Source organism: Perna viridis, chromosome 10 (assembly GCF_037379345.1).
Source record: "Perna viridis isolate PV_CMFRI_1.1 ecotype Kerala chromosome 10, ASM3737934v1, whole genome shotgun sequence".
Classification (NCBI taxonomy): domain Eukaryota; kingdom Metazoa; phylum Mollusca; class Bivalvia; order Mytilida; family Mytilidae; genus Perna; species Perna viridis.
The window spans coordinates 8,057,751-8,067,803 of record NC_142454.1 but is presented as its reverse complement, the minus strand read 5'-3'; the positions used below and the strand labels follow the sequence as shown (position 1 = coordinate 8,067,803).

The window sequence follows — 10,053 nt, the reverse complement described above, 5'->3', positions numbered from 1 at the left end:
AACAAAACCAAAAATAAGCAAGCAAACAACATGAAAAACAACGAAACAAAAACAAAACAATTATATAAAATATAAAACAAAACATAAAATAATAATAAATACAAAAAAAATACACAAACCAAAAATTGTAAAAGAAATTATATTTTACAATAAATTAAAATTTGCACTTTACGTGTACTAGAAATACTAATGGAAAAGTTTGTTATCAATGAATAAAGGTAACAACAAAATTACCAAACACTAGTCCGGTCCATAATCAAGTCGAGTCCAAAATAAATCTGGCAAAATAGATATTATCGATGGAATGGTTCTGACTTGATACAGGCGTTACAAACGAAATTGTGGGCTTAATCTAGGTTATTGGTCTAGTGGTGATTAAATAAAATTTGCATGCTATTGTGTTATAATCGGTAAATCAGTGGTTATATCAGCACAAAGGACAATTTACAAAAAAAAAAAACTTAATCATTACTCATTATTTTAGAAGGAACTATTTATTCATATAATTGGGTAATCAGGTTCGCCTTTAGCTCTTGTAACATTTAATTACTCATTATTTTAGAAGAAATGTTTATTCATATAATTGGGTAATCAGGTCCGCCTTTAGACTCGTGTAACATTATATTACTCATTTTTAGCAGAAAATGTTTATGTATATAATTTGGTAATTAGGTTCGCCTTTACGCTCGTGTAACAGTAAATGGCTCATTATCTTAGAAGAAACGGTGTATTATATAATTGGGTTATCAGGTTCGCCTGAAATGAATCCGCTTCGCAGATTCTGTTATCGATGTATACAATTGTTATTCGATGATAAATAAATAAAAAAAATATCACATCTACAGAAATGTTTAACAATTCTTATCAAAATTATATTTTTCCTAAAAAATGTAAATGATTTTTGAGATGGTCCCTCAATAGAAAGCGCTTTGTTCTATTTTAAGATAATTTACTATTCCGTTTTCCATAAAAAAGGTAAGACGATTATTATGCTCATTTACTGTCATGAAAATGACATGCTTCGAGTTTATGTCGTTGAAAAAATCTTCATTACAACAATATTAACAGTTTCATTTATATGTACTCCATAAGGAAGTTTCATTATTATAATGAGTAATTTGCTAACTTTGTGATTTGCTGTGCAAGCATTATTCCCTGTCATCCGCTACAAAGATTCTGCTATCGATGTGTATACTTCAAAATTACAAAGATCTCTTACGACGAAATGTTTGAAATGAAATGATTATATTTAACCGATGACCATGACGTATCAATGTGGCCAGCGATATGTCACAATCAGGTGTAAAATTTAGTCACTGGATATAAAAAAAGCTTTACGAAATAATCAATCACTTTTTTGTTCCGCCCGAGATGGACAAGGACAAGGAAGGAGAAGCACATGTTTTACTTGTCTTGCAAGTGTTTTAGTTTGTTGTATGCTGTCTTGTGTTACTTATTTTCTATTTATGTATATAATTGTTCATTTCGCTGTCTACATTGTGTATGTGGATCGTTCATGTTATCACGTTTTGCCATTTCTTGAATTTTAATATTTCTGAATTGCCCTTCTGCATTTGACGATATCTTGTAAATATCATTGATAAGAAGATACATGTATAAGGGCTACTTTTTATTGTATAATAACATTATTATAAAATTGAAGTTTCAAAGTTTTTCCTGAAATTAAGGGCGTAATTTTGAAATACAAATTATTTTCTTTGCCATAATATCAACAATATTGTATCATTTTCTTAAAATCATTCAGGATAAACCTTTTTAAAGAAGTTCTATAAAATAATGTGTTCCATTTTCTTGACTTATACAAAATGCGTTTCATTGTCATCATGAACTCGTAGATAGTTACGGTGAATCCATCTGCACCGTGAAAACGGATTTGTTTAATCCTAGTTTCGGGGATTTAATACATCGCATATACCCCAAAGAATTTGAGATAAAGGATACTACCGACACTGTGAAGTCAGCATCAAATCTTGATCTACACTAAGAGATCGATGGTAAAGGAAAACTATTGAACAAACCTTACGACGAACGTGATGACTTTTCATTCAGAATTGTCAACTTTCCTTCCGTCTGTGGAAACATCACTGCAGCACATGCGTATAGAGGTTTTTACATCACAATGCATACGTTATGCCAGAGCTTGCCGTAACTACGCATACTTTTTGTATCGCGAATTAGGCTTCTGGAACAGGGTTGTGTTGCTACAAGATTGAAGTCATCACTACAGAAGTTTTATGGTCGTCATCATGAACTCGTGGATCGTTACGGTGTATCCATATACACCATAAAAACTGATTTGTTCAACGTGTCATAGTTTTCCTTTCCCCTTTCGTCTACCCCATACTTGACTTGTTATGAGCAATTCAGCGGGTGTATCACCCTACCGGTGCACCTGGTCTATGTTCCCAGTTTTAAGTGGAGTCCGATTTGCTCATTTGCTTATGTTACTTTGTATGTATTGTTGTGGTTTTTTTGTGTTCTTTGTTGTGTGTGTCTGTTTTCCGTAACTGGTCTTTGTCCCTGGATTGCCTTCTTTTGGTTTGAGCTGGAATCTTGGTTTCCTTGATTGCTTTCTACATTAGAGGAATAGGATAGCTAAGTGATATTCGAATGTTCTTCCCAACAAATATAAATAAAGTTTATAACCTTGGTTCCCTTGATTACTCTTTCACAATATTTACGAGAGAAATTTTGTTTTTGCTTTTTAAAAACGTCAATAAAGCTTTTGCTTAAGTTTTTACAGTAAAAACTAATTGATAATATCGTATTATTTCAAGATCACTTTTTACAATGGAAAATGTTGTTTTTGTTTTTGTTTTATTTTCTGTTACTTATAGGTTGATATAGAACGGCAGACAGCCTGACGATGTACTCCTATCTATTAATGTTGCTGTTTAACACTTTCCTATCGTTTTACATCAGTGCAAAAAGTGTATCAGTAAGTCAATAACATAGTAACATTGAAAATAGGTGTACCAGGTACGATATAACGGATATATGGATAATTCTCATCGATTTCATATTTGTCAAATAATTTATAGCAGGCAGTCTAGATCGAACAACTATCTCGATAGAAATAGAATTCAAACTTTAAATTTATGACCTTGCATAACCATATTATCATGGTGTTTTTGGTCGCTTATTACGTCTCTAAAATTCTTTAATACATAATTTTTTATAAAGAAATCAAGTTTAAGATATCCAGTTTACCATGTTAACATAAATGTTAACTAAACTAAACCTGATTCCTAGAATGACTGGTCTCTGTTAAAACTGCCAACTGTATGGAGACCTCTACTAGACCCTACTGTGTCTGTTCTGTACATTGCTTGGTTTGGTATTCAGTGTCTGCTCTACGTTCTTCCATTTGGAGGAGAAGTTGTTCAAGGTTTACCAGGAAAACATGGGTATCGGTTTAGCTACAGATTAAATGGTAAGTGTCAGGCGATTCAGAGTATATCAACCTTTTTTAAATCAGTTGGTTTTTTTTTTATTATTTTATTGTCAATTATGTACAAGTCAGTAGAACCCATGGGTAATTGGTTTCAATTTAACAAAAAACATAATCCGAATTTATTGACAACATAAAGTACATTTATAAACCAAAGTAATACGAACATAGACATCTGTAAATGATCATCCTTCTCTCCTCAAAATGTGAGCACGACCCTATACGTCATACGTCATAGGTTGATGACAGAAAATGTGACAATTCATTCCGTACCGTCAATTTTTCGGGTATAACATTTCATTCACAAAAACGCATGGAAATAGTACGATAGAGTAATCAAGGGAACCAGGATTCTAGCGGAAATAAAAAAAAATGCAATCGAGGGATAAAAACTAGAGCATGGAACAGGTGCGCCGGTAGCGTAAGCGTTCTCTGCTGTTCTAGAAACACTCACAGAGTTGCTCATAAAAGTCAAGTCCGGGGTAGACAAAAGAGGAAAGGGAAACTATGACACGGTGAACAAATTGGTTCTCATGGTGCAGATGGATATACCACAACGACCCACGAGTTCATGATGACGACCATATGACTTCTGTAATGATTAAATGATTAATTCAATCTTGTAGCATTATAACACTGTTTAAGAACTTCATCAACCTGGCGTTAATCCTTTCAAAGCAATGCATACCCAAATAAAAATAATCGCAACAAAAGTTGTGAGATCATCCCCATGAAGGTGTACGACTTTTTTAATAGTTTATTTTTAGATTTTGTGTTCCTTAAGATAGTTGGAAAACTTATGTTTGTCCGATAATGTATACAATTACACTTAGGTTTCTTCGTGTTGGCTGTCAACATAGCAGGATTTCTTGTGGCTTACCTTTCCGGATTAAAAGTGTCCACAATCGCTGATAAAACATGGGAACTGACTTTAGCAGTGTTCTTATTCCATTATGTCCTGAGTGTGGTACTAATGCTTACAGCAAGATTCTCAAAAATTCCTGATTATAACGTCAACTCAAATGCAAAAATGGGTAAGTGTATATAATGAAAAAAAAATTGATAGTACATGTTAGTACCAAAGAAATTGTTTAGCCAGACATTTCTATAAAGTACTTTTGCAAGAAATTAAATATAAGAAAAAAAAACATATATCAATGGAACTATCTTTGACTTTAGTTAAAAAATTATTGGACAGCAGTGTTTATCTATTACTAATGGGTATACAGTCAAAAGTGAGTAGTCAAATAGAACAAATCATGCATTGCTAAATTGATCAAATTGCTCTTAAACCCTTTATTAAATAAGATTAGACATTATAAAGTAATAAACTCTTGACATCTACCTTGGATGTCAATTTTCTTCTATTTCAGATAATATGATCTAAAGATTGAGTATTGTGCATATAGCGCAAAAAAGATCCGTTAGACAAATTACCGGTAATGAGTTTACCTTCACCTCTATCAGGACAAATATATTTTACCCAAACAGCAGTATACATGTACTTGCATTCCATAATGAGATATATTGGACTATTTATGAATGGTTTGGCTAGGTCTATAGTTATATATTCATTCATTTTGTAGGAAGTGTATTGCAAGATTGGCTTTTAGGCAAAACCATCAGCCCTCGTATAGGATTTCTCGACGTCAAACTTGTTGTTTCCCGTTCTTTGATGATAGCTGTAGTCTTATATCAGTTTGCAATTGTTGCTAAATTCTATGATGTTCACACTACGTCGAACTACAGTCTATTATTAGCTGTTGGTATGCAATTACTGTATATAGTAGACTGTTCATGGTTTGAATGGACTATGATTAATGTTAAAGAGATGGCAAATGACGGATGTGGCGCATTGCTTTTGATGTTGGGTGTATCCATCTTGATACAAAGCAGTGTTGCTGTTAATGTTATTGCCGCTTACAACATTCAACTTCCATGGTACTGCCTTTTAGCTATAGCTGGAGTTTTCAGTAAGTATTCTTTGACGTATCGACTAAACATATTCTCAATAACAGAAAAAGTATAAACATAGTATAGTATAAATTGAAGTGGAGAAAAAATTAAAACAAAACAGTTAGAAATGATAATTAATAAACCGTACATGCTGAATTGAGACAGAATGTAAAACCTAAAGGTTGTCCTTAAAGAAACAGATAGGAGGTGACTTTTGATGTCAAAAACCCACCAATTTCACTTTTATGTTAATTCAGCAACAGTTACTGACCACAAATACAATCTAAGTTTGCGATTGGGTTGTTGCACGTTTGAAGATTGTATATGAAATTGGTACTTTGCCATAGATATCGTTAAAAACAAAATACAAATCTGTATACAGAAAAGACTATATATACGTAAAAATATGGTCTATGTGAGCAGAAAAAAGCGTCAATTGTTTCAACTGTGTCTGCGGTTTTTTTTACACAATGAATCGCCTCTACCGCCGCAGAATTTTACATGGATTTATACTTAAAGTATAAGTAACGGAGGAAATAAGTGGCCAAGATAATGAAATAGTCATCAAGTGAACCAGGCTGTTACCGGAAATTTGAAACACGAACAAAATGGACCAATTGCGGAATGTAAATACAGTAGAAGGGTGCTTAAGGAAGTTCATCATCCGGAAATAGAAAAGTACCAATAGGAAAATCTCATTAATTTTGTCATTAATTTTGGTATAAAGTATGCAATTTTCTATTGTAGTATATAATTAAAGAAAAGGTGTTCGAGTACTGTTATTGATAGACTTGGTCGGCTTAAGTGTCTTGACCATCTTTTTCGAAATTAGGATTATTTACTGTCAAGCTATCAGCAAGATATCTCAAAGTTTTTTTGTTTTTTTTTTTATTTACGCAATAGACCGTGTTGTGAAGCATCTAACCCCAGCCATGAAATGTGATTCGTAACAATAGAGAGAAAGAGAAACAAATCGACTAAAAGAGAAGCAGAACTAGTCCCCGCTGGGATATTAACAACCTGTCTACATAAAGTATTACCAAATCGAACATAAATATCATCAATTACGAAATTCAAAGTATTTATCATAACTAAATATGGCTTACTAATACATGTATAATTATCCTGCTTAAATCATTGAAAAATGCATTAATTTTTGTGGCAATGTTGTATACTTGGTAGAAAAGTCAACAGCATCATATTTATGAAAGAGTAATCAAGGGAACCAGGATTCTAGCGGAAATATAAAAATGTAATCAAGGGACAAAGTCTGGACATGTAAACCAGACAAACACAACAAAGAAAATAAAGTAACTAAAACAATACATACAGAGAAACAAAAATAAATAAGCAACTCGGACTCCACTAAAACCTTGGAGCCTGTACCAGGTAAGCGTCCTCTGCTTTTCTAGAAATACCCGCCGAGTTGCTCATACAAAAGTAACGTCCGTTGGACACGCTGGACAAATTGGTTATCATGGTGCAGATGGATACACTGTAACGACCCACGAGTTCATGATGACGACCATAAAACTTCTGTGGTGATGACTTCAATCTTGTAGCAACATAACCCTGTCCCTGGTCCAGAAGCTTAATTGTAAGAAGTCTAGCGCGATACAAAAAGGATGCGTAGTTACTGCAAGCTCTGGCATAACGTATTAGTTGTGATATGAAAACTCCATACGCAGGTGCTTAGGGAATGTTACCACAGATGAAAGGAAAGTTAACAATCATGAATGAAAAGTCTTCACGTTTTTCGTAATGTTTGGTCAATAGTTTTCCCTTCCCATCGATTTCTAAGTGTAAGATACGAGGCTGACTTCACAGTGTCTGTAGAATCCTTTATCTCAAGTTCTTTGGGGTAGATGCGATGTATCAAATCCCAGAAACTAGGTTTGTTTAACAATAAATATATCATCTATATAGCGAAACCTGAGATCAAAGGATCTAGCTAAACGATATTCTTTCTTTCGAATTAGATCAGCAATAAAGTCAGCCTCATAAGAGTGAAGGAATAAGTCAGCAAATAGAGGAGCACAATTTGTTCCCATTGAATGCCGACCGTTTGTTAGTACAAATCTAAGCAGCGAAACATAGTTACTGAATTCCCTGTACAATTTATGACTTCAAAAGTACTCAAGTTAGTTACTTTGTATAACATCTACGTAATAAAGTTATCACGTTATAAGCCGCTTTTTCCGCGCCGACGCAAAATAAATGTCTTTCCTAGTTCTTTTAATTTTGTTTTTTCTTATTCTAGAAATTGGTGACTGTTCGTTTGTATTACTAAATACTGCTACTTTCTTGTAGTGTATGGATATTATATGTACCGAATGAGTAATGGTGAGAAAAGCAGATACAGACAAAATCCTGATGCGCATGAATTCAAAGGTACGAATGTGTTTCTTGACTCAATCTTCAAAATTGTTCATATTCATTTGGGACTTTAATTTTGTTTTTTTTTTTTTTTGTAATTGTTTGGTATTCCGTATTGTCAACTTTCTTTTCATCTGTGGCTACACCCCTTCAGCACCTGCGTATGGACATTTTGTAACAGTTGAACAAATTAGTTTACATGGTGAAGATGAATACAACGTAACGATCCATGAGTTCATGTTCTTGTTGCTACAAGATTGAAGTTATCACTACAGAAGTTTTATGGCCGTCATCATGGACTCTTGGATCATTACGGTGTACCCATCTCTACCATGAAAACTGATTTGTTCAACGTGTAATAGTTTTTTTTATTTCCTCTTTCGTCTAACCCGAACTTGATTTTTTATGAGCGACTCGGCGGGTATTTCTAGAAAAGTAGAGGGTGTTTACCCTACTGATGCAGCTGGTCCATGCTCCTAGTTTTTTGGTGTTGCTCATTTACTTTTGTTACTTTTTATGTACTATTTAGTTACTTTATGTTCTTTGTTGCGTTTGTCTGTTTACCATGCCTGGTCTTTGTCCCTGGATTACATTCTTTTGATTTCCGCTAGATTCTTGGTTCCTTTGATTACTCGTCCACAGCCTTATTCGGAACACTCATTAAGTATAACTTACATGTAAAATATAATGAACAAGACATGCCAAAATGTACATCATAGGTGATATAGTACTCGCCGGTTGATACGGATTTGGGCATTCATATTAATATTCTGACAACCACTTTCAATTAAGATATTTTGCAGATTATGAGGTAATATCTACAGCTAGAGGAACCAACCTGTTAGTTTCTGGATGGTGGGGAATGTGCCGACATCCTAATTACCTTGGTGATATCATTATGAATACCGCTATGGCAATGCCGGCTGGTCTGTACATTTATAATAATTCGTCATTTAATGCACTGTATACATTGTAACGCTATGTTATGATATCTGTGATGCGTAAAATATAAATTGAAAACTAAGATCTAAATGAAAACAAGATAATTTGACATTTTTTTAATATAAATAAGAATTACATCAAACTTACATTAAATAAAAATGTCAAAATGTCAAGGAGTGATAGGGCAAATACATAATCACAACTTAACATATCTAATAAACGCAAAGAATATTCAAATCTGCATTATTTTATTTCTAAATCTGCAAAAATTGACAGGAATTTCCAGATATCTTAAGCTTTCTATGTGTTTTGTAAAGCTTCTGCAGAAAGGTAATTGAATTCTTTTTGATAATCCTTTCCAGGTTTGGGTTTTGTATTCGCTTACTTTAACCCACTGATGGTAACTCTGATGATGATGGATCGAGAGAAAGAAGATTCCAAGGAGTGTAAGAAAAAGTATGGAGATGACTGGGATACATACTGTCATAGAGTCAGATACAGACTTATACCTGGTGTTTACTGAACAATGCAATGACACAATCAATCACAGAGTCAGCTACAGACTGATAATTGTCGTTTACATGGACTTATACTTTACAGATCTATGCCCAGTTTTAATTCAATCTTGTAGACAATATCTAACATTCTCTCTTTGAATTGATTTTGTGTTGACCTGTATTAGTCAGTTTTTCAGATTTTTTAGCAGTTTTATTCGGCAATGTACTGTTTAATATGCTTCGAACAGATAGTTTGGATGTGGCTCTCAAAGTGACATGAAATCATTTCAAATCATGTCGATATACTCGACTACCTTTCTTACTTCCAGATAATGATACCACATATATTTTTATTTGATGTAAATCTAAGTCAAATTGATAATGCACGTAAGCATATTTAACCTGATTAAACGTCACGTCTCTGCTATCAAAGTGATTTAATTATATAGTCACATTGAAATATTACGAACATTATGACATTATCAAGAAAAAGTCAGATATACGATTGTTTTTTTTTCTTGAGAATGAGAAAATGAAACCAAAGGATATAAATTGGTAGTTCCTATTTATGGCAACAGAACTGTTGAAGAGAAATCAAAAGGACCAAGAATCGTATGGAAATAAAAAAAGTATAATCCAAGGATATATGAAATTTGCAGCTTTATAAGTATTGTATAAATAGGCTTGTTTTTTTTGTTTTTTGTTTTGCCATTCATCTAATAAAATAATCATGAATTTTACGTTTTTTTTCCTTTGAAATATAATTATACCTGTTGATTTATGGAAGCGTTGGAATTCTTACGTTTTAAG

The 10,053-nt window shown here is 33.2% G+C and overlaps 1 protein-coding gene across 4 annotated transcripts; it reads left to right on the top strand.

Moving 5' to 3' along the window:
* Positions 1-943: 943 nt before the first annotated feature.
* On the top strand, positions 944-9,983 carry LOC148604377 (delta(14)-sterol reductase TM7SF2-like). Of its 4 annotated transcripts, none has more exons than XM_088551097.1 (8): positions 944-975; positions 2,859-2,959; positions 3,274-3,454; positions 4,306-4,506; positions 5,059-5,445; positions 7,739-7,819; positions 8,608-8,730; positions 9,109-9,983. In XM_088551097.1, exons 2-8 carry the CDS (start codon positions 2,888-2,890, stop codon positions 9,267-9,269), a joined length of 1,206 nt encoding a protein of 401 aa, XP_088407223.1. In that variant the 5' UTR covers positions 944-975; positions 2,859-2,887; the 3' UTR covers positions 9,270-9,983. The 4 variants fall into 4 exon arrangements, with proteins under 4 accessions (XP_088407223.1, XP_088407225.1, XP_088407224.1 ...); XM_088551098.1 differs by lacking the exon at positions 944-975 and adding an exon at positions 1,031-1,434; XM_088551096.1 differs by lacking the exon at positions 944-975 and adding an exon at positions 1,032-1,415.
* Positions 9,984-10,053: the final 70 nt, after the last annotated feature.

Coding starts and splice junctions, on each gene's coding strand:
- LOC148604377 (XM_088551097.1), top strand. CDS start 2,888: ATGTACTCCTATCTATTAATGTTGCTGTTTAACACTTTCCTATCGTTT. Junction 4,507..5,058: donor CAACTCAAATGCAAAAATGG/GTAAGTGTATAT, acceptor TTCATTTTGTAG/GAAGTGTATTGCAAGATTGG. Junction 8,731..9,108: donor CGCTATGGCAATGCCGGCTG/GTCTGTACATTT, acceptor AATCCTTTCCAG/GTTTGGGTTTTGTATTCGCT.